Here is a 24,877-nt window from a genome sequence, read left to right on the forward strand (position 1 = left end):
ATAAGTAATGGTGTGTGGGAGTCACTTTGTATATATATATATATATATATATATATATAAAAAAAGGACTTGGTTTTGTGTGTTGTTAAAGCTGTGTGTTGTCCGTCAGGTTGCAGCGTCTGCAGGCCATCACATGTGGGCAGGGCTTGAGCAGCGCCAGCCTGCGGCGGGTCCACACGACCCCCAACACCATGACCAACCTGGTTCTTCCCACACCGCCCGGGCCCAGTGAATGCCTCATCTGCTCCGAGCTGGCTCTCCTGGTTCTCTTCTGCCCCTGCCAGCACAGCGTGGCCTGTGAAGGTGGGTGGAGAGGAGATGGGGGGGGGGGGGGGGGCAAAAACAGACATGTAGCCCAGTGAGGGAAGCTGTTGCATGCAATAAAACTAAAACTGGTACTACAGATTTGAGACATGGCCCACAAAATGTAAAATACTGATGGAAAAATCAGTGATGTAATAGAGGTGGGCAGGAGACGCAACTTTGTTCTCAAAACAGCAGCATTAACCACTAAATATAGAAGATGCTCTGGTGATCTGGAAACCTAACAGGATTTTGTGTGTGACAGTGTGTGTGTGTGTGTGTGTGGGGGGGGGGGCAGACTCCACTGTTAGGAGCTTATAATTGGTCTGTAAGAAAACCAAACAATTTAACATTTTAAAAATCTTTTACAAACTCTTCTCTACGGTTTGCTTCACTTTGTGTTGGGTTGCTAAATAAGATGGTACATTTTGTTGTTGTTGTTTTGTTGTTGTTTTGCCTTTGTAAATCTCGGCTGACCTGATCTTTGTCTAAACAGAATGTGCTCATCGCATGAAGAAATGCATCAAATGCCAGGTCACAATCACCAAGAAAATTAGACAAGGTAAGACAAATCATTTTATTCTTATTTTCTGCAAACAGGATACAGTGGAAAGGTTTCAGATAAAACAATATTTATTTCATGGATTTATTATAATATATTATAATTATTATATGTCTAACTTTTGATGGGCAGATTAGCGATTTAACAGCTTTTAATTCAGTTGTTGTTTTTTTAAATAGAGGAAACATATTTGTATCTTGTATTCAATTTTGTGCATGTGCTGTCTAAATGTTTTACTGTATACATCCTTTTTAAACCATTTTTGAGTTGAGCTTTTAGTGTTGCGACTGACTGTCGCCCTGAAGTTGAGTGATTAAGTCTTGAGGTGTCAGTGAAACATGGTTTTGAAGGATAAATCAAAGCTCCTGTTTGCTGTGGCCCATCCATACTTCCATACTATATCCCTGCTCGGTTGCTATAGTGTCTAACCTTGCTATCAGTGGAACAGCGGTACGGTCTCATTTTGCACAAGGCTGCACAGTTTGCATAAAAAAAAAATGACTTGACGTGACTAAAATTGACTCTCTGCGATGACCTCCTCCCTCCGCAGACCAAACGGAGGTGGACTGCAGCCCTGGCACCGAGAACTCGGAGCAGCACAACCTGCTGGAGCAGCTGCAGTCTCGCTACCGGCAGATGGAGGAGCGGATCACCTGCCCCATCTGCATCGACAACCACATCAAGCTGGTCTTCCAGTGCGGACACGCCTCCTGCATCGACTGCAGCGCCGCGCTCAAGACCTGCCCCATCTGCCGGCAGACCATCCGCGAGCGGATCCAGCTATTCGTCTGAGCTTCTCTCTCCTCAGCGCGTAACGATCCAAAGAGGATACTGGAGGGGGGCTGGACAAAAGTGAGGGTGGGGACGGGAGGGAGGGCAGCTGTTACCTTTGATGACCCCGATGACCCATATCTGCCTGTCGCACCCCCCTGCACCCACCCAGCGCGATCGAATCCGCACTCAGCCCATCGGTTGCTTTAGTCTAAGACGCTGTGATACGCCGCTGACAGTCTACTGTTTCTTACATTTTGAGTAGTTTCCCTCTCGAGCAGCGCAGGCAGGAACACGTCGATCGCTTTAATTTCAGTAGAGGAACTGATGTTCAGCTGAGCCCGACAGGAATCAGACGAGGTCGTGAGGCGATGCTGCCATTTTGAATACTCTGATCGGTAAAGCTGGGGGAGGGAGGGGGGGGGGGATGGTCCCCCGCCTCTTAGTTTCCTCACTCCCAACCCAGCCTCCACCTCTTGTCATCTGTCCTATCTTTGCTGCTTTCAGTGGATGTCTGTTACCCATCATTCTCTCTGGCTTTCTGGCCTCTTCTGTTTACAAGGCTGCACAGAAATCAGTTCTCGTCTTCTTGCTCCTCAGCTTGTCCTGTGAATTGTTTGCTCTCATTTGTATCAATCTCTTAATAATCAGTGTTAGTCTCTGCAGAGGGAGTTGGTATAACTAAAGGCTCTCTATATAGTCCCCAACCACTTGTCTGTATGCAAGGGGAAATACACACTATATATGCATGAATATATGCATATTGTAAAGCTGAAAATGACTGTGTCGTCATGGGTGATTTGTCGTCGTTGTTTTCTTTCTCTCTGGTTACATTTGTGGTTTTTAATGTACCGATGAGTACAGATTTTTATTTATGTGTGAGAGGTGGTATTACTTAGTAATGTCCTTTTTTCAGTTGGTGTTTGCTTGGCAAAAATGTTTTTGTTTCTACTGAAGTTCACCCCAAGCCTATGTCCTCTACTCAGGGTATCAAATCATTGAAAGCACTTGGGATATCCATACAGGGTTAAAGAAGGCCTGCTACACACACACACACACACACACACACACACACACACACACACACACACACACACACACACACACACACACACACACACACACACACACACACACACACACACCATTATAGTGGATGAGATCATTTTAGTGGAGGGTCACTCAAAGAAACGGTTATCAGTAACCAGTCATGAAGTTGTGTATCGACTTAGAAATGCAGTAGAAACTCAAATTTCCATTCTCATTAGTGAAATGAATGTTTGCGGATGAAATGCTGCAACAAAACCGACATTTTCCTCCAAAATCTACAAACAAACGTCCTCAAAGCTTCCCGGAAGCACCAGTCAGCTTTATTTCTGTGTTTGATTTGGGACAGAAAGCATCGTGTTGGTCTGCCTGTTAGCGTCTGAAGACCACAGTCTGTCTGTCATCTGACTGGTGTAAAAAGCCCAGAGTGCAGCGGGTTCACACTTTAAAGGAGGATATTCATGTTTTGTTTCCTACCCACCAGATGTATTGTAAGATATAGAAACAGAAGGGCAAAAACATGAACTTGTCGTGTTGCATCTGTAGTTCCACGTCTACCTTTTGTAGTCCAGTCATTTCAGAAGAAGCCCTCCCTCTCTCCACTGGAGTTCTGGATTGTACATCATCTTCATCCTTTCTAATGTTTCGGTGTGTTTTATTGAAGGGCTTATGAGGAGAAAAAAAATCGTATCTATTTTAATCTTAATTTAATTTTTATTTTCTATGATAAACTTCCAGAGACAGGAGGTTTTTTTTTTGTTGTCTTCATTAGATCCCAAATTTTGGGAGAGCCAATGTTAAAGATGTACATTTGAATGTTGGGGAAAAAAAAAAAAAAAAATGTATCCTGTGTCACTCTGCCTTTTTTTAAACGTGTAAAGAAAAAAGATGTAAGAGGGGGAGCTGGAGAACGCGAGATGTACCACGAGGTTTACGTTGGAGAAAGAACTTTTACATCAGTGCCAAATCGCATGAGGATGTGCATGGGCATGCACGCCCGAAATTAACCCAGACGCACTATGCTAAACCCCTCCAAGCTCAAGCGAGGGTTCAATTATTCCAGCAGTGTGAAGTAAACTCAAAGCAGACTTCGTATTTTGTTTAGAATCAGACGTGTTCTCTCGGCACACTCGGTTACTGGTGTTAGCAGTTGAGCTAATGGTGTTAGCCTTCTAACTAGTAGTAGTAGTGCTCTGAACCTCCTCGTGTTCTCAATGAAAGGTGACGCTACGCTCACTTCCAAAATATTCAGCCCCTTATGGTTTGGAGCTTTTTACAAGTATATATATTTATATTTTGTGAGACATTATCAATCAAGGGACAAGTTTCTTACAGAAGTTTCAGCATTTTAAGGATTGTCCATTGGTGTTCTAAGTTGATGGGTTTACAGGCAAAGGCAATAATGTTTTCGATAAATGGGGAAGATGTTTGAATTTTTTTTTCTTTTTTTTTTTCTCCCCGTTAAGGAGGTCGCTGTGAGGGCGGGAAACAATTTATGTATAAAAAAAAAAATACTATTAAAGCAGCAAATATTACTATTGGTGTTTGTACAGTTCAGCTCTTGGAGTTCTGATGTTGGCCTTACTGTCCATTCCTCCTCTGTTGATGTTTTTTCAGTTGTATTCTGTACAAAAATATTTTGCAATAAATATGGAACTGTTTTCTAAGGAAATAGTGGAGTTTTGTTTGGCTTTATTGAGTTTTTTTGTTTTTTAATTTTATGTTTTGAAGCCATTTGGAATTTCTTTTTACGTCAGGAAATTTCAATTTCAACCGAGAAATGTTTTTTGGCTCGCTTTGTTGGCCTTGAACAGATTCTCCAGCGTTGAAAAATGACCGGTCGGTGAACTCGACCTTATTGTCGGTGACAATAGATCGAGCTGAAGTTTGCCAACGTTAGTTTACGTTGGCTAAAATGAGCCACCAAAGGCTGCGGGTGGGAAAACCCAGAGTGTATGGCAGGTTATTGCTGCCGCCACAAAATATTTCCTCAACAATTTCTTTGCTGCATTTTCTTGTTACTACAAGCTACCGATTTAGTGCATTAAAATCACTTCATCTTACATCACAAATGGTATTATTTCACAAAATACCTCATTGGAACCAACGTTTCTGGTTTTAAAGTGTTCGCGTTACATTTGTTTTGTGATTTAACTGTCAGTTACAGCCGGCTAAAGTTTGCTACCTAACTGATAATTCGTTGAAATATCTTCACAGCAGCATCAAAATGATTGAGAAGTGTTTAAAAAGACTCACAGCGTGTTCACATTCACAAGTCGCATCCCCCACTCGAGCTTCTCCTCGTGGAGGCAAACAGCAGGTGAGCAGGTTGTGTTCACTGTAACCCACTTAGGCTGACTGGTATGTGAGCAGCATTTCTAGTTAAACGCTTCCGTGTGCTCTTCGTCGTTAATTGTCTTACGGTTCAGATGGCTTTGGCATATGACTCAGCGCTTTAGCAGTGACGTCCTCTCTGAGGACGGGATGACAACTTGAACACGGGGACCAACCATGAAGCCATAACAGTCACATTTCTTTTCTTTCTTTTTTTTTTTTTTTTGCTGATTGTCACAAAGATACAATGCTTAAAAAAGAAGCTACAAAAAAAAAAAAAGTCATCTGTGTTTCAGTGTAACACTGGTGGGCTGCGCTGCAGTGTGCAGTATGTGTGAATGCAGTTTGGTAAAACATACAAACTTTCACTGGTGTAACTGCACATATTTTAACAGTAAAAGTATAAGCCTATATTTCCGCTATATCCCCCAAAAAATATACCTACAAATTCTAATAGAGTTACATGATGTGGTTTAATGATTCAATTAATTTCAATTTAATTAAAAACAAAGCTAATGCTTCTCTTGTTCCGTAAAATGAAATTGAAAGCCTGCTGCCACAAACACGGGCTAATGTTGGTGGGAAGGGAAGTGTTGGTGAAATAGAAATGCAGCAAGGTTGTCCTATTCATTCACATAAATTCAACCGGGAGCTAAAGCATTAAGGTGTGAGCCTTTAAAGTCAGATAAAGTAGTTGAACACACTTTAATTCTCTAAATATATACTTGAAGATGACAAATTCTGGTGGAAAATGTCACGGCAACTATGAAAAATGATATTTCAGACATGAAATGACATCTCTCTTCACACTGGATTATTGCTTGGAATAAAGTTGTTCCGTAAAATCTGTCTTTTTTGGTTTGTTATTTTTATCTGGCCTGATGAATATACAGTACTCGTCTTATTTTTTTGACAAATTAAATTTAAAAATAGTTATTTATTCTACTGTCATTACAAAAATATGTTCTACCTATTTCTATTCGTTTTTACATATTCAGAGTGTAATATAGAATTTGCTGTCTTTTTCTGTCTTTGATTTGAACTCTTAACGCCTGTATTGTTTATCTCCGTTATAAAATGTGTGTACTCTGACCGTAGATCATTGCTACAGATGGACATCAAAATGCACTCTGAAAAGAAAACCCAGTACTTTCTAAGCTTTTATTAAAGCTGTGTTTGCAGGTAAACGTTTCCTATTATTTCAGAGCAGCAGAGCTCGTGTGATCATGATGGGGGGAGCGCGCCATCTAGTGGCAAGTGGAAAATCCCACTAAGAAAAGCTGCTTCCTGTTACGCAACAAGCCACATTGTCAGCTTGCAGGAATATTTATGGAAAACAACGCATTTAATGAGTTTGACCTTATAAAAAATGTTGGGTGCATTTCTGTCGAGTTTATTTCTGACATTTGATCCATTTTTGGACCTGCTTGCCTGATTACTTTCACCACACAGATGCACACATTGTGATTTATCTCCATTCAATTTCCTTCAGTGGACTGCATTGTGAAGCAGGAAGTCACATTTAACTGGTAAAGCGAGCTTACTGCCTCATGTCTCCTACAGGGGGCGCACTTGCTCACAAAACTGCCCCCGGATCTCAGGTGAGTTCATGGATGTACAGTGTGAAGGAGATCTCAGCCTGCCTCTCACCCTGGAAATGAAAAAAAAGAAAAAAAAAGAAAGAAGCAGATAAGGTTGTACTCGGTGAAGATGATTCTGAGATCAGATAGACATTACCAGAATATTTAGGTTACACTGTGGGTCACACTGACTTTCTTCTTTGCACTTCTTAAACTAACAAGTGCAAGTGGAACAGGGCTTGCTCCAAACCTCTGCGATATAAGGCTGTGCAGCAGTTTATATGAAACGCCAGAGGGCTTTTATTTTGAAACTTGTGCTTTTATTTTCACCGGATAGAGGACGTCACCATTCAGCCGCCCATGTGACCTTGATCCCTCAGTCACAGAAATATCAGGTTACAGGAGCGGCCTCTGTTGCTGCTTAGCCAAAAAAGCTGGACTTCAGTCAGGTGAGGAAAGTCTTCCACCTTCAGGTAAATTGGTTTATTTACTTCACGAGATACAACTGGCATGTTTGAAAAACGAAGCTCGGAGCTACCGCTGGCAGCCGTTAGCTTAGAGCCAGGCCAGCTGTCTCCCGGTGTTCACCTGCATGTAAGTATTTTACAACTCTATTTAATTCTATTTTTCATTTTGTATTAAATTGTCTTTGTATTTACTTTTACTGACCGCCGTGTGTGCGTGAAATCACTCCTCGCGCCAATGGTTTAGCTTGCTGTTGGCTTTACTTTGTAAGCAGGCAACGGTTAGGTTAGTGTGAAATAAAGTTAACTTGTTCACAACCTCCTGTTTGTGCACCGCCAGTTTAACTGCTAGTTGTTTTTATTGTGAATTAAATATGTCAGATATCAGACTGCCATGTGCACTCAGTTAAAAAGTAGGTTTCCTCTTTGGTTCTGAATTAGTGCAGCGTGCAGCATTAAACAGGAAACCATTGGTTCAATGAGGAGGAAATGACTTCTTCACAGGATATTGACTGTGGAAATATATTACAGATTGGAGTCAAACTTTTTTTGGGGGATGTTAATTGCCTGCCGGTATTTGGTCACGTTCCTGTGACACCAAGACGAGTTGAAATCATGAAAATGAGTGAAGAACTAATTCTTCACTGTCAGCACAGACCCAGCTTCTTTTCTCCAGCTGGGTTTACGCATAAATCTGTTTCCAAATGGTCGGAGGCCTGCTCTACTTTCTGTTGAATACATTACACGTACCTCCTCCTGATACTCCGGTCCTCGGCTTCATTACATCTGACCAGGTTTCTGAAACAAGTGGTCCAAGTCCGTTGTTTGTCTTCACTCTTGTTCGGTTTCTGAATATTTGAGTCGGTCGAGGATTCAGTCGATGATCGCACGCTTTTTGTCTCCCTCACATTTGAATCGAGGCCGGTAGGTGGTGAGGTGTTAAAAGCTGCTGACTGCATCATATTAATTGACAGGACAAAGCGGTGGGTTGGTGTCACTGATTTTATCGTGTAAAGGAAGTTTTGCCACTTTTTGTGTGGGACGTCCACTCGGTGTTGATGGTAAACGTTTTCCATTGAAGCGAGCAGAGCGGTGCCTACATGTACCAAGATGCGCTGTGTGCGGACCTCTGATGTAAAACGCCTCAATCCTTTGGCTCCCTTTGCCAAAGTCCCTCCTCTTGTCGCACCCTCTCAACAAAGGAACCATCAGCAGCCGGACCATATTGTTTGCAGAAAGCAAATAACAGGAAAGGAGGTGGTTATTCATCAAGCACTGATCATTTAGGATAATTTGAGCCATGGCAGCCGAATGGTCCCCCACCCGGCCACATCCTCATGCATGACTAATGCAGCCGCAGCCTCGACCTTTCACCACTGCATTTCATTGGCCGTATACTCTGGCTGGAATACATCTGAATACTCACTGTAAAATGTGTCCTTGTCCAATGACGTACTCCTTGACCGCAGCATCCTCTGCGTTTTGGGAGTAGTAGATTCAATACGAACAAATAGGAAAAGGTTTTGCGTTTGAGTGGCTTGTAGAGAGCCCCATGGCGCCCCAGGCAGTTGAGTCAGCCTGTAGTTTCTTTTCTACATGTCAAATGACGGTGGTGGTGCTGTAAGAACAACAGATTTTGCAGCTGCTTCCCAGAGACAACTGTTGTTGTTCTTCACATTATATCCCTACCTCGGATAGATAGAAATGAGGTTTGAAACTCTATGAATTGGTCCTTTAATGGTTTCTCAACATCTCCAACAGGACTTGGTTTTCGCATCAAACAAGCTCTTCCTGTAATGATCACACGCCATTATCAATACTTACAGGGTCATTTTGGTGATGTCGTATATTTCTTTTGTTGTCAGCAAAACCAATGAAAGGAGGTTCTTTAATTGACCTCAGCAGGGAGGCCGACCCAAAGTAAAAGCACAGAACGACGATGGTAGAGATTCAGCCACGAGGTAGCCTGAAGCAGGACCCGCCGGCTGACTCGTCTCATGCTGCCCCAGATTCCAGTTTTAGGTTGTTGGCAGGTTTTTCAGGTTGGCTCACACTCACTATGTTTACTGTACATGTGCCTGGTTACCGTGAAAAAACAAAACAGGTTAAGCTGCTAGCTGCTGTAAGTTTGCGCGTGAACATCCTTGTTGACCTCTGGAACACATTTCTGATCAAACAAGGCCTGAGTAACGCTGTGGGATCTGGTTGGAAGATCCAGTAAGTGAACCGGCTTGAAGTAATAATCTCAAAGGCTTTTATTTTGATGAATATCTGTTAAGACACCATTTATCACTGAATGAGGAAACACGGGTGTCGCAACCCGACTCAAGGCTGGACAGCAAATGGGAGACTCCACACACAAATCCGAAAAGAAAAGAGTGGTTTTTAAAGTAAACTAAGCAACTCGCAAGCAATCACGGACGTTTTATACTCCTCGGCCCCTCCCAAGCAACCAACGGGACGGACCTCCTACAGCTGCCACGCCTACAAAACACACAGCGAAAGAGAGACACCCACAGGCAGCGGGATAGAGGGGCGTCACAGGCTGGTGGCCGTCGAGTGACGGCCTTCGCTTCACAGTGTTACGAAATGAACGGCGTGTCTGTGGTGACATTACCGGGAAAAGCCACGTGCTTTCCATCGCCCAGCATTTGCTCTGCCAGAGAGGGTAGGCGGAGCTTGTCAACTGCCAACTGTCACAGTCAAAATGAGTTGACTAATGCAAGTTCAAAAACATAGCTGCAATTACTGCTTATCACCGTAGGTGCCGCCAAAGAGAAGGAAACAAAGCTTGTAATTTAAAAGAAGTTCTATTGATGTTTGTTGCCTCGTTTATTGTAACCAGATAGCACAAATAATCTTTCATTTGATCAAAATAAGTAAATGATAAATAGTAGCTTTGGAGATAATTATTCGGCCTCTTTTTCCCGTTCATTTCAAAGGCAGAATTGTCTTTATCTGTTTGATACATGTAGATCAGGCACAAAGCTGGAACCAGATCCTCAGTCCACGAAGAGTCAGCTGTTTGTCACAAGCAGGATGAGGAAGTTTATCATGAAGGTGTAAAACAAACACCAAATCTTTTTTTAAAAACATCAAAATGCTTCCTCTGGGCTCTCTGCATGTTCACCTCTTTAATCTCTGAAGTCTGTACGGTAATCAGGTTTGGATGTTTTGGTGGAAAGCAGGTGGGAGTTTAGCGACGCGACTCCCCCGCCGCAGGAGGAAACCAGCAATACGAGGTGGCTTTGTTTACACTGTCACTAAACACCTGTTGTCCCATCAACAAGTTGCACTGCACCGGTTGCTTCTCATTTCACATACAAACAAGAAACAGCGGCAGCTGAACAGTCGCTGAGGATCTGCTGATGCGGTTTGTGTCATTAAAGAGGCTTGTTTTGGTCAGAGGGAGCTGCTGTTGTCTCGTGAATGCAGAATCGGAGCGATCCCCACGGGAACCCCGAGCTTCATCTCACGCGACATCTGGGGGGAAAAGAGCAGGTGCTGAACAGGAGATGGAGGTTCCTTCTGTTTTGGGGCCTGATTTTAAAAAGTCAGATGTGCCAGATCACACAGTTTATTTCACTAAAATAAGACGATCAGGGAGCTGAATAAGAGAAGGAAGATGTGAAAGATGGCTCCCTTCTCACCCTCTAAATATCCCGGAGACACAATTAACAGCTTCAAGCTCATTTTTCAGTCCTTTTAATCTTTCTGACACATTTTTTTCAAACTCATTATTATCCATTACGCAGGCGATCACAAAACTTTCTTCGGTTCAACTCGGATAAAGCAACACTATCATCACAGGATGAGTCTCTCTTGGCTTCTCCGTCCTCCTGCATTAAACCCCATAAAATAGAATCAAAGTGATATCTCTGATAACGTGCGTAATTCAGACTTTCATGCGAGGTCTGAGGTCTCTCTTCTAACATTTCAGAGTTTTTTTTTTTTTTTATCTGCTAAGAACATGGAAACTATCCTTCCTGCTTATTACGTTGTGAATAGGTTAGTACGACCTCTCCAAGATTCATGGGCCCAGAATGCAGCAGCATCACATCTTGCCTGATCCAACCAAAAGCATGCTGATAACCCCCTTCACATCGCTACATTGGTTTGCCTGTATGTGTCAGAATAAACCCGTAAGGTATGTGGTTGGCTCCTGTAATCATCTACTGTAGCTCTGTCCTATTAAACCCGTTCAGCCTGAATGCAGCCCGAGATCCTCTGGTAGAGGTTGAGGCGATAAAACAAAGGAGATCCAATGAATAGATAAATATCTTTTAGACACACTTTATTATGCAATTGCAATCCTTTGAATCAAATCCATTTTTTTAATCTCTAAATTCTGTGTGTTGCTGCACATATTTTTTTTAATCTGGTTGTTGCCATAGTGTTTATCAACTTTTATGGAATTTTTTTCCCCCAATTTCATCTGATAATTCACGTCTTTGCAAAGAATTTGTAGTTTTTTTTTGTCCAGCACTTTGTAAATAATTATCACAATAGCTTTTGTCTTTTCAGTTGATTTGAGGAAAAGTTAAAAAAAAATAATTCTGTTTATACTTACAACACTTCACTATATCAATAAACAACTTAAAATCACCAAATTATATCCTAAAAGATACGACTTCCCTGCTGCTTAATTGTCAAGTAGGACAATATACGTCCCCTGTGTTCATAAACCCTTTCAGTTCTCGTGTTGCAGCTGCAGAGCGGCTCTTCACAGTTAACTGTGCCGCCCAGTGTTTGACATGTGCAGCTTTAAAGGGGCACTCCAACTATTTTACAACTTCACCTCCATAAAGTTTGGAGAATTGCGAGAGACAAAAAGAGAAGTTCAAACCAAAGCAGCAAAAGTCAAGATATCCTGACTTCTAGGATTTCTGTCTGGGGTCAAACTCGCGTTGCATCCTACATTTCCCAGGATTCAAAGTCAGCTTCTTTCATTGCCAAATGAAAACCCACATATTTTAAACTCCTTTTTTAACGCGTGCAGTTTGTATTACAGATCCCAGCCTTGAGACAATTCATGAGGTGCTGCAGAGCTACAGAGGACATTTTATAGTATAACTGTCTTCGCAGGCTGTTTAGCTCTCCTTATGGTTATTAAATTAATGAGGGTTCATTTAACTGACATGTTGGATGATGTACCAAACCGAACCAGGTTAAATCTTTTTCTGAGTTTTGGTGGAGTAGATCTCAAATAACTCTGACCTCTGCTTTTTACATTTCCTTGAAGTCTCAATACATTGCCTCAGTAACAGTAATTGATGAATAATACAAGAAACAATTTCTTTCAGCCGACCGTGTAACTTTGATCCCTCAGTCACTTAATATTTAGGCCTTGATTTCTTGCCCAATGATACTTTAATACTGCATTAGATTTAAACCACTAACCCCTTAATTGATAGCCAACTTACCAGACCCACTGAGCTGCAGTCACACCTGAGACAGCTCTGTCTTCATCTGCTTTTTTCATTTCAAACAGTCATTGTTTTATCTTCAAGGTTATTACGTCTCACATAATGATTGTCTGAGGATGTGGGTTAGAAAGTTTGCCATTACAGCATCAACATCAACCAAAGGGGCTGGCGGTCAATTCTTCATTGGTGTTAATGATTGATGACACTCAGGTTTAGTATGTTGTTCTACTTTGTTGTACTCCGATCAGAGTGCTGATAATATTACAGAAACTAGATGTACAACAGATATGAATAGTAGTTCAGGTTTCTGTTCCCTCCATCCTCCCAGGCTGACTGCAGGCACCCGGTTGCTACGATGGGATTCACACTGATGCAACATCAGCCAAGCTTGGCTCAACTCTCAGGGTACGTGAGCCTCGTCTAATTCTGGTCTGAAGTGTTTTTGCTCACGATACACCAGCAGGTCTGAAACAACTGAGACATCATCTTGTTTCTGTGTGTATGTGTTTTCTAGCTACAGCCGATCATTTCTACGTGATTCTACAACTGTCATAAAGTACATATCACAGTTTTCTTTAATTTAAACGGCTCCATTGTGATAATAGGTCACCTGAACAGCCGTGTTTCAGTGCACAGCCTTCTTTTTAGTCCCCGCAGACCAGCCACACCTTTGTGTTCCTGCTTAACACTTCAATAGACCACCCATCCCACAACCTGCGAGCCCCCCCTTCCTCCCACTCTGCCCTCATTGTAGTCAACCTGCTGTTGCTTTGGCCCAAAGTGCCCCTTTTTACAGCAGATTTGTTAAGAAGGTGGTCATTACATTTCCTATAGGATAATACAGCCCATATGTAGAGGGACCCCCTCAGCAGATGGGTAAACTAGATGGGAAAGCAGGTCACTTACGGCCTGATGAGACCCTGATGACATGTGTTGCCCTTTCATAGGAGATGACCTTAACTATATGGAAATATACAGGGAGGTTTTAATGTCTAAACATTTTTTGGAGACCATATATAATGTAAAATCTTATCACATCAGGATTTTCTTTGCAAGGCAGCGTAAAGATATTTGAACGAATCCCATTTTTTCATACATTTCTTCAACCTTTTTCCTCATGAGTTCAGTTGAGCGTCGCTGCCGGCCGTCTCTCGTCAGTTTCCTTCGACAAACTGTCGTAGACAAAAAGCGGTTACCTTAGTGATTCTCTGTTGCTGCAGCCAGTTTTGCATCTCGGTTTGATTTGAACAAAAGAGGTCAGGAAGAGAGACGAGCATGACAGAGCAGCCTTGTCTCCTGCAGCCAGTACTGCAGCCCATCAGTGGATGCAAAGTTATTTGCATAGGAAAATGCCAGTGCTTGAGAGCAGACTCCCCTGCGTGAGTGTTAGTGTGAGTGACCGATCACTGCATGGTTCAGTATGAATAGTGCACATAGTAAATTGTATTACATATTACTGGGCCTTTATCCATGCTTGTCGTTAAAGTCCCTTTTTATAGCTTATTAAATACAAGTCATTATATGGAAATAGATTATACTACTACTTATACTTATTATACTATTAGTGCTGAAGTAAACAACAAATAAAGAATAAATAGGTTCAAAAAGACTTCCACATGCTCCGTCTACCAAACATATGGCTCGTATGTTCTGCTCAGTTGCTGCAGCTCTGCCGGTGGAGCTAGTTTCTCTCCCTCAGCGAGTCCGACTGATTTGCCTCTGATGCAAATATCAACTGAAGACGTGCTGCAGAGATGACGCAGCTCAGGCGGCTGACAAAAAGTTGCTTCAGGCAAATAGAGATTTTACTTTCTGCGTCAGACTGGGATCTTTTTTATGCACCTGGTGAAACTGAAAGTTTCAACATGAAGGTCTTGTTATTCCATGTTCAGTTTTCAACCTTTGCTCACAGTTTTCTGCCTAGAAATAGACGAAAAGATTGATATCGGCCTGATCTGTGTGCATCACGTTTAGTTCGCACAAAAGAGCAGCAATGCTCAGAGAAATAAAATACAAATTTAATAATGAACCAATGTGTTTGCTTTATGTTTACATTTATGCGAGCTATAAAACTTGTGGATTGAAAGGCTAAAATCAGGGAGGAAAATGAATGATTACATCAAAGATTGTAACATGAATGATTTGTAATTCATACCCGTGCTGTTTAAATAAGTAAACCATAAATCCCCTGCTCAGAATTTGGTACCACTGTATATGGATATGGTTTTTAGAAGTAGTTTCACATTTCGAAGCCAAGTTCAGTCCAGCAGGGTTGCTGTGAACAAAGCTCCAACACAGTTTGCAGCTAGTAAGATTGTTTTTGTGGGTTGTTTTTTTTGCATTAATAAGGCAAGTGGTGATGACACACAGTCAGGGTGTCTGGTTTGAGGGACAGATCCATACGTTTGTTCAAACACAGGTGCTCGCCTCACCTACAGTTTGCCCACCGAGCCTCACCAGCTGCTGCATGTTAAAGGCGTCAGTATGCTTCAGACTAAGTGGTCGTGGTCTCGGTGAACAGCGTTTGAAACCCTCAAATCCCCCCTGATGTTGGGATTGCTGGAAGGCTGTCTGTTTCCAAGAAGTTTTTGATTCCGATCCGACAATCGGACCACTTTATGCAGTGACTGGTCCAATATTAGCTTCTTTTTCATTCTTCTACACAAGTGAACTTCTTCCGTAGCTTTTATTGTGTACAAACAAGAGCAACAACAGGAGGACATTTGAGGAAAGGCTGTCCAAAGGTGTAGTTATGATCATAGGTTTCACGTCCTGCCTTCAAGTGTTGCCATTCAGAAAAGGAATAAATCATTCTGCCTGCATGAGTGGGCCGACGTCACTGGTTCGATGCCATACAATGAAGCCATGGTTTGCCAACAGATACTGGACAAATAAAGGGCTGTTTATCGAGAAATACTGTAGTTCTGACTGCGTAACACCTTCTAAAAACAATATATCTCATTTCTATGTGTTTATTTAATTATACTGACAAGCTATGTCATGTAATGAAGTCAGTAATTCATCTTTGTGCAAAGCGAGGCTAACATGCTCACTGGACACAAAGAGACGACAGTAAAATGTTACCAGACAACAAACAAGGGAATTTCCGGAAATGTTGGATGCTTCCTTTAAAGTGCAGGACCTGTTTGGGTGCTGGAAGTAACTTAAAACAGCTCGCAGTACATTCGTGTGACAGAGAACAAGTCCTGTGTGGTGTTACAAAGCTAAATAACACATAAATGACGTTAAGATTATGTGAACAGATTTGCTGTTATTAATACTTGAATCCAGTGTGAATCTGTTGGGAGAAGTGCTGAGTTAGATGCACACTCGCGCGCACACACACACACCTTCCTTTGAAGTGTGTGTGTGTGTGTATGTTGGCGTGGTCTCTGTCTGCCCCCCGCCCCCCAACACACACAAACACCCCCCCCCCCCCCCCGCCCAATGAATAGAGCCGGGCCTTGTGCAGTCGACAGCTGTCTCCTTTGAACGGCCAAAGACAAAAAGCCTTAAATCCAGCGACCTCCCTCTTTCATGTGTTCATCTGATACCACTCTTCCTCACCTTACTGTCACTCCATTCAGCTCCGCGGCCCGAGGCTGCAGCTTGTTACCGCACTGCGTTCAACCTCTAGAGGCCACGGAGGCATTGGCTCCCTCCGAATGTGTCCGAGAGAGAGGAAAAAGCTTTTAGAAAGTTGCAGGCTGACTAGGAAATGAGTAGGAGTGCTGCATCAGGATGCTTCTTTGTTGCTGAATGAAATGTTTTTCGATTCAATACTTACAGACTACTATTTTGAGAATTTGACTGTTGAGCGGCAGTAGCGTTTGTAATTGTTTCAGTACATTCAAAGGTTTTCAAGCACATATGTTAGCGATCATGGTTCCTGCGAGTATTTTTTACAGAAAACTCTAGATTTTGACAAGAATTTCCAGGAAACACATCTGATCTCAACACTTGTTGAATTCAGGAGTGTGATCAAGGCTGGATTAACAGTTGGGTAAAGTTGGCAATTAGTAGCCCCAGACCATCAGGTTTACTGTGTGTGAAGGTTTTTTTTCAGTAAACTAGTTCATTTAAAATGTATTCAGAAATTTGCATCACTAATCACTAATCACTTATTCCTGTGACGCTGTAAGTGTTGCTTTTACTAAATAGTGACCACAAATGAGTTAAAGACAGAAAACCGAGGACTGATGAGCTCCTCTGTGAAGGAGAAACAACAGGCAGTAAATGCTTTTGCACCTAAGCGGAAATAATAATAATTGTAATAAACTTTATTTGTATAGCACCTTTCATATAAGAAATGCAGCTCAAAGTGGTTTACAGCAAGAAAATGACATACAGTGTTTCATATAAAAACAGATATAAAGGAACATTTAAAAATCTAGAAAAGAAATGAGATGCATAAGAACAGATCAAATGCATAAAATTAAACACAAATAGAGTTCAAATATAAAATAAGCAATATGCATTTTAAAGGTGCGGTAGTTCAAGTGCAGGCAAGTGCAAGAGAGCTTCAAGAGTAGCCAGTTAAAGGCTGATGTAAAGAGATATGTTTTGAGCTTTCTTCTAACAGTATCAACTGAGCAGCTTCCCTGATATCTGCAGGTAGTTTGTTCCACAGCTTTGGAGCGTAGCTGACAAAAGCTGAATCCCCAATTTCCTTTCGGCTGTTGCTGGGAACCTCCAATAAACCAGCAGCAGATCATCTCCGTGTTCTTGAAGGCACATAGTTAACCAGAGAGTTAGAGATGTAACATGGTCAGAGCCCATTAAGAGCTTTGTATGTGAGGAGGAGGACCTTAACCCTCGTGTTGTCCTTGGGTCAAAATGACCCGCAGCTGTGTTCAACCAAGTTCTATTTTATTTCTATATTTTCATATTTTTTGGGATCATTGGTGACAAGGATGCTGTGAGAGTTTCTTTAAACCCCAAAAAAATCCCCAAAAATATAAAAATATAGAAAGAAAATAGAACTTGGTTGAACACAGCTGTGGGTCATTTTGACCTGAGGACAACAGGAGGGTTAAAGTCAATCCTGTGTGTTACAGGCAGCTGGTGCAGAGCAGCCAGAACTGGACTGATGTTCTCTCCTCTTGGTTCTGGTTAATACTCGAGCTGCTGTGTTGTTTTCTTTGGTAGGCCAGTAAAAAGTGCATTACAGTAGTCCAGTCGGCACCTTGGAGATGTTTCTAAGGTGGAAAAAATAAGTTTTAGTCACCTTGGTAATGTGGGCCTTGAAACTTAGATCTGAGTCTAAGATTACACCAAAACGTGTTACCGCTGATCTTATCCACGGAGTTAGTTGCCCCAGATAATTTTCTACGATTTCTCTTTTTGTTTTGGGGCCGACGAGGAGGATTTCTGTTTTATCCTCGTTTAATTTTAGGAAATGATTGCTCATCCATTTATTTATTGCTGAAAGACATTTGGTGATGGAGCGCATAGCTGCATCATCATTTGGTTCCGCATAACATCTGCATAACTATGAAAACAAACATTGTGCTCTCTAATGATGTTCCCCAGTGGCAGCATGTAGAGTGAGAACAGAAAAGGACCGAGGCAGCTTCTTTGTGGAGCCCCAAAGCAGCTGTCATGTTTCTCTGACACTTGATTTCCAATGCTGACATAAAACTTCATCTCTCTGATGTATGTTTTGAATCAGTTTAAGAAACTGTCGGACAGACCAACCAACTTCTCAAGAAGATTGATCAGGATATCACGGTCAATCGTATCAAAGGCTGCGCTCAGGTCTACGAGGATCAGAATTCAGACCTTATTTCCATCAGAGTTTAGTCGGAGGTCTCTGATTATTTTAGTAAGTGCTGTTTCAGTGCTGTGATGTGCTCTAAAGCCTGAAACTCCTCCAGATGTTGTTTTCTTTAAGAAAGGAGTTTATTTGCACTGAAACTATCTTTTCAAGGATCTTACTAATGAATGGAAGGTTGGATATTTGGCCTGTAGCTGGTCAATGCATTGACATTGAGGGTGGGTTTCTTTAGTAACGGTTTTACAACAGCTCTTATGAAGGCATCTGGGAAAATGCCTGTTTGAAGAGATGTGTTTATAATTTTAAGGACATGACTTGCAATAATAATAATAATAATAATAAATGCTGTTGAATACCTGCTTAAGAAACGCTGTTGGTTTGGGTCAATACAGGAAGTGGAGGAGTTACACCCACTGACATTCTTACAGAGCTCAGTTAATGTGATGGATGGGAATTTTTTGATGGTTGCATGTCAAAAACACATCTTTTTGAGCACTAATATCTGATTAACGACAAATTATTTTCAGATAGACTGCCTGAAAATTAAGGAGGGACTTTGGCTACCAACACCATGATAACTTATAGAATTTTTTTTATTTACTCTGTATTTCATTAAAGTGTATGAAGCCATAGCATTTTTGAAGCTAGCCCCTAGTGGCCCTTGGTGGTATTGCAGCTGAAGGCATTTCCTCATTGGCCTCATTTTCAGACCCGGAAGCTACGTCCACTCTTATATATACAGTCTACGGTTTCACCTAAACACATCTTCTAACGATGCCGCCCATACACCTCATGACCACTCGGCTATAGATGAAAGCTAAAAATAGTCCTGTATACTCTGAAGAAGAAAGAGGAGTCTTGGGTGTGTGTGTGTGTGTGATAACCGAGGCAGTCGGCTCTCTGTGTGTCCGACTGCCTCCCATTCACTGAGGGTAATTAGAAAGTCCTGAGGGCAGGATCTGCTTGGCTCTGTGTGTGTGTGTGTGTGTGTGTGTGTGTGTGTGTGTGTGTGTGTGTGTGTGTGTGTGTGTGTGTGTGTGTGTGTGTGTGTGTGTGTGTGTGTGTGTGTGTGTGTGTGTGTGTGTGTGTACCAGCATGCTGTTGAATGTGTGTTTAGCCTGTGCTTGAGGAGGCTGAGGCCCAATACTGTACCAGGCAAAGGTTTCCACCGAGTCGCTCTTGCATAACTCAGTGAGTGATAACACCGGTGCATTCCTCCCAACACACATCACAGCTGCCAGCATCTTTTCCTTGTTTTTTTTCCCAGTTCACATTTACATAGAGTCTGTCTTACAGGGCTGGATGAGCTGGAGGGTTTCCTGTTCTGAGGCGGTCAAGAGGAGATAGGAGTTAAGACGACGTGTTTGAAGATTCCCTCTCTGCCTACTTTGTCTTGAAGAGATGGAGAGGTTGGATGATCTTCCAGGCCAGAGGTGACGCTCACCAAGAGGTAGGTCAGCTGGGGTTAAAGCTGCAGGTGGTCCCACATCTATTGAGTGTTTTTACCCTCCAACCAACAGACTGAGGAAACAGAGAAGAGAGATTTGTCTCATGGGAAATGCACAGACAGAATCAGATAGTTACTTTTATTGCTGTGCATTTGCATTTGTTTTTATGCAGTCTGCTGCTTAACTAAATGTCAGGATGTTGGTTCAGAGCCTCTTTAATGAACGATCACAGATTACACTCTATAAACACACAGCTATGTGCAGTATACTGGCCATAAAACACCAGCATCGTACCAGATCAGTGTACACACTCTGCTCACCAACATACAAGTGTCACCTGCAGTCCAAACACTTCCTGACCCAACACCCTGAGAACAGCTGGTCTCCATGGCGCCCGCTCTCCCACAGGCTCTCACGAGAGCGTATCGCACCTAGCTGCATCTTTTTGATTGGCTGTAAGGACTATGTATATGAACCTACTAGCTTAGCGTCTGGAAACGGCAATGTTGACAGAGCGGCACCCGAATCCAAAGGGTGTGCTTGGAGGGTTGTAAAACGCTGGCTGAAAGAGCCAGTGTGTTGAATGTGTTAATGTGTAGCTCTCTGACTGCGGCAGGTTTGTGCATCACGGACGCTGAGATAATGTTTAGGCCTGTGGACTTTGATACTCATTTCTTCCTGATTCATGTGAAATAATAAAATGTGACGATCATTTACTTGCATAGTGAGTTGTATTAAGGACACAGTGATGAGTCACTCCGGGTCAAAGCTATCGTGGGTTTTTTCCAGACCGAGACACCTGTAGCTATTTAGGAGTTTTCAGTTTCAATCTACTTCCTACTTCCTATAAACCAAATATTTTTCTGTGGTTAATTACTACTGCCAATATACTGACGATGTTCAGCTGAAGTTGAATTTACTACGGAGGACTAGCTCATTATACAAGCACCGCCAGCATGTAGTCCAACACAAATGCCTTTTATGCTCCATGACATGATATGAGATGAACCTGGTGTACTTATATGCTAATTATTGTTACTGATATATTGTACAATAAATAAATGCACAATAGAGTCTAATCAGTGCGGTAAAAAAAAAAAATCTGTTATCTTTAAAATATCTCCTTAACAGCCCTTTTCATGATTTACAGAAGAGGAAGCTAAACACTGTCTGCATGAGGAACAAAAGCTACAACTGGAACCAAAGTCATTTGGTTTACCTGCATTCATTTTAGCCACATAGCGAAGCGCTACTTACTGGAAGCTGCTTTACTTTTAGAATAACCTGTCTGCACATCTGCTCAGGCTTTGTGACAATAGATATTAATCTTTAATAATGAACCGAATGAATCAGTAAGAACCTGCTTTTTATGGCTTCTTCTCCTCCTGTTAGTTCATTGAGTTGGATGATTGAATGTCTTTGTATCGCCGTACCCCCCCCCCCCCACCCCTCCTCACTGCCGAGGTCAGATGTATGTTTTGTCAGGGGCCATCAGGATTTACAAAGAACAACCATATTTCTCTGAGCTATAAATCTCACTTAATTGGATATTTTTTTTACATTACTCAGCAATAATTTACTGGCAACAGACAGTGATGAGAAACCATGTTTTTCTGATGTTTTATATCATGAGGTCATGCAGAAACATTGCACATGTAACAAATCAAAAAGTAGTTTGCAGTAAATTGTGTTGTATGTTCAATGTTCAGACACAAATAGAAGTTTTTTTGCTGCCAGATTTAGAGGAATCTTCCTGTGATTATTGCACAAAATAGCAACAATAAATGACATTTCAGCCAATTACATTTTTGCCAAGTCTATACAGCCCAGAGAATATGGAAACATCAAGCAAATACTGCTTTACATGGAGTTAATGTCAGCTGCTCTGTATGAACAGGCAGCGTTCAGCCGGATGCAGCAGCTGCAGCATCTCAACAGGCTGATGATTTTCTCGGTGTGAACTACTGGATTATGTTTGTCCATTTTGTAGAAATGATTGGTTGTTTTTGAAACTGCCATCACTTCTATATTATACAATATATGTTGGTTGTAATGGTTAATCCCCTTGTGGTGAATTTAGAAGGAAAGTATAAGCCTCTTGATTGAGCCTTGTTCATGAAAATAGGTTTTCTGACATAGTACTATTATATTATATACATACATTTAGACTTTCATCAATGAGTTTGACAGCTTCTGCCAGCTTTTTTATCAGTTTTTATTTTATTGGATGTGCAGGGACATCTGTATTTTTGTCAACGGATAAAACAAATACCAACTTTTTTTTTATTATGAAAAGTCGCTGGAATATCTGTTCTGTCATAATGACTATTTTATTTAAAGCAAATTACTTCTGGGGGGAATTCTGGGTCATGTGGTCATGCTGTCATTACACCAAGGTAGATATTCTGACTTTAAAAGCCTACTTGTGTGTTTCTACTAGTTTAATTTCAGCGACTGACTTCAGATTCTTTTCAGTCACTTCATGATATCTGCTGAAGTGTGAGATTTTGTTTTGGTCGTAGCCCTCATGCAGAGGAAGTGCAGAGGTTCAGTACGTGTGAGGATGTTGGGTGGAGGAGGTCTGTGTGGCTTGGTAACTGGTCCCAGTGGGCAGCTTCCTGACGGTGTCTTCACCTGAACCCTGCCTCCCCAGAGAGCCTCCACATCACAAACACGTCTTGCATCATTAGCCCGACCTGCTGTTACCCTGCAACCAAACCCCATGATACAGTCTGTGGGAGAAATCAGCTCAGCACAGTGAATGGACTGTACAAGTCAAAGTTTTAGATCAATAGTATGACTGAAACATGTAGATTTACAAAGGTTATAAAGAAGATCTATTAATAATAGAAACAGTAATAAATGCTTCGACTGAGGTCAAACTTTCACTTATTTCCATCAGTAAATGTCTTCATCAAAGCAATTTCTACCAAGAAATGGACAGTATTAGATCATTAACGTGTCTTAAATGCACATTACTGTGTGTGAATATTACGACTAAAGACAAGTAACACAACTGCAAACAAAAGTTAACATTAATTTCCTTTTTTGAATCTTCTGACCTACAGTTTCTATGGATAAAAAAAAAAAACTGCTAAAATTATGAAGTTAGCGTTCAGTCAGCCAAAAAGATAGATACTTCAAGTTTTAAAATTGGATTACTACATTATCAAAAGAGTCATTTATATGGTCAGAGTCAAGTGAAGGCCATGATTTAGTTTAACATTTAGTTTCCTCAGAAGTAGTGTTAAAAAGAGTACGTCTAGTGCAGGAACTTTTTTATGACTTCACGGACTGATAATTTTAAACTTAGGTCTTCATTTTTTTCTTTTTCCATTTTCCCTGGTCCCTTAATTGTCCCTGCATTACAGGTTGTACTTTCTGACGGAGCAGCAACTCTCAGGATGCAGCCTCCTGTACTGAGCATCCCTTATTGTTCCAACACACCTTTTGAAGCTTCTACAACAACAGCAGCATTCATTGAAAGTAAGACGTTTAAATACTGCCTACCAGTAGCATCAATATAAGGACGAGGGGAGGACATTTCATGGGATGTTTGCTGACAGTCAAAACTAAAAGCAACTTCCTGTCAGTTGTGTGACTTTCAGACATGGGACAGTGACTCCAGGTTCTTGTTCCATCGTGCACTGAAACCGAGTCTCAAAATAAGTTTTCGTTTTCTAATTTGTCACAGACATGTGTTGTTCTGATGCGGTGGAAAAGCAAACAGGATTGCACAAGGAACACTTATTTCCTGGTTTAGGTCCGGGTGATATTTGGTTCCTGGTACCCTCTGGTTGAAAGGGGCTACTGAATAGACACAAATCGAAAGCAGTGGTTAACTTCGGCTGCTGGAAAACACCTGTGGTTTTTTTTTTTTACATTTCTGGTGATCTTACCAAAGCTTGCACCAAATGTTTTGACATTAAAACCCTTTGCTTGATTGACCTGGAGTTATTCCTAAACGTAATTGCAGCTAAAACTACTAAGCTAATACGAAAACCCTCTTCACAACATTGTGGCAGGTCAAAGGAGCAGTTGCAGCAGTCGGCTCATCTCGCTGTGCTGCTGGACTGAAAGGTTTAGAACTTTTTTTTACCCACAGCCATCAGGCTTTACGACCCCTCAGCCAGAGCTGTGGCTCATGACCTGGACAGTTGCTCGTCCCCTGTCCTCTGCTGTCTCTGCTCTCTCTTTACATTCCTTTGGACTGTGTATTAGTTGTGTCAGGACTTCCAAGTCCTTTAAGGACTTTAAGGAACTATTTACTCTGTGTAATAATAATCAGCGTGACGCTGGCCTCATTGGCACTTTTTATTTATCTTTATTTATTGATGGTTTGATTTGAGTAATCTCTCTGTTCTTACCCATGTTTTTAACCCACTTGTTTATTTTATTGTCCCGTCTTTTAAACTTAGATTTTTTTTTTATGTGTGAGCAACCTGAATTTCCCAGTGTATGAATAAAGTATCTGTCTATCTATGTATCTATTGAGACAAACACGAATCGGCTGTATGCCCTGCCTCTGAACACGATCCTCCTTCCAGAATAATCCTGGCCCGAACATCTTAAAGGCTGCTGGAACAGGCCCTCCCCTTCTGCTGGTGCAATTCACAGTTTTTCATACCTGGATGAATTCAGCATGCATATAAACTAAAGCTTATCGCTCTTCCTCTGAAAATCATTGTCATTGCCTCATGCTAATGCCTCAGTAAACACATTACACAGCGGGCTAATTACATGAGTCCAAATAGAAAGTCTTTTGGAGGAAACAGGCAGGTGTGTTTGGAGATGGTGCGCCAAACACAGCACCTCATAATGCCCTTGAACTGAGCACACACAAACTCTTTAAAGCTTCACAATACAACATTTGGCCGTGAGGAAGGCGAGGCCGACACGCTATTTAAAACGGGGCACAATGAACGACGACCTTCAGGTCAGCATCTACGCTCATTTCCTAAACAAACTGCAACGTCTCCACTGTGAATGATTGAAACTTGACCCCTGCGGAGCGCAGGTGTGTTTGACTGGCAAAACTTCAGTACCTGTGTGTGTGTGTGTGTGTGTGTGTGTGTGTGTGTGTGTGTGTGTGTGTGTGTGTGTGTGTGTGTGTGTGTGTGTGTGTGTGTGTATGCACATGAAGGCCTAGGAAAGACAGCCAATACT

The 24,877-nt window shown here is 41.8% G+C and overlaps 1 protein-coding gene across 3 annotated transcripts in view; it reads left to right on the forward strand.

The window, feature by feature from the left end:
* Positions 1–4,355, forward strand: part of mib2 (MIB E3 ubiquitin protein ligase 2) — a 46,495-nt gene extending 42,140 nt beyond the window's left edge. For all 3 annotated transcript variants that reach the window (XM_069694027.1, XM_069694026.1, XM_069694028.1), the window contains 3 exons: positions 110–303; positions 800–865; positions 1,416–4,355. In XM_069694027.1, the coding sequence (XP_069550128.1) occupies positions 110–303; positions 800–865; positions 1,416–1,657 (502 nt within the window). In that variant the 3' untranslated portion in view covers positions 1,658–4,355. The remainder of the gene's footprint in view (positions 1–109; positions 304–799; positions 866–1,415) is intronic.
* Positions 4,356–24,877: the final 20,522 nt, after the last annotated feature.

This window comes from Brachyistius frenatus, unplaced genomic scaffold, assembly GCF_029030835.1.
Source record: "Brachyistius frenatus isolate BFR_SWC_R1_liver_20210118 unplaced genomic scaffold, ASM2903083v1 Contig_16, whole genome shotgun sequence".
NCBI classification, from domain to species: domain Eukaryota; kingdom Metazoa; phylum Chordata; class Actinopteri; family Embiotocidae; genus Brachyistius; species Brachyistius frenatus.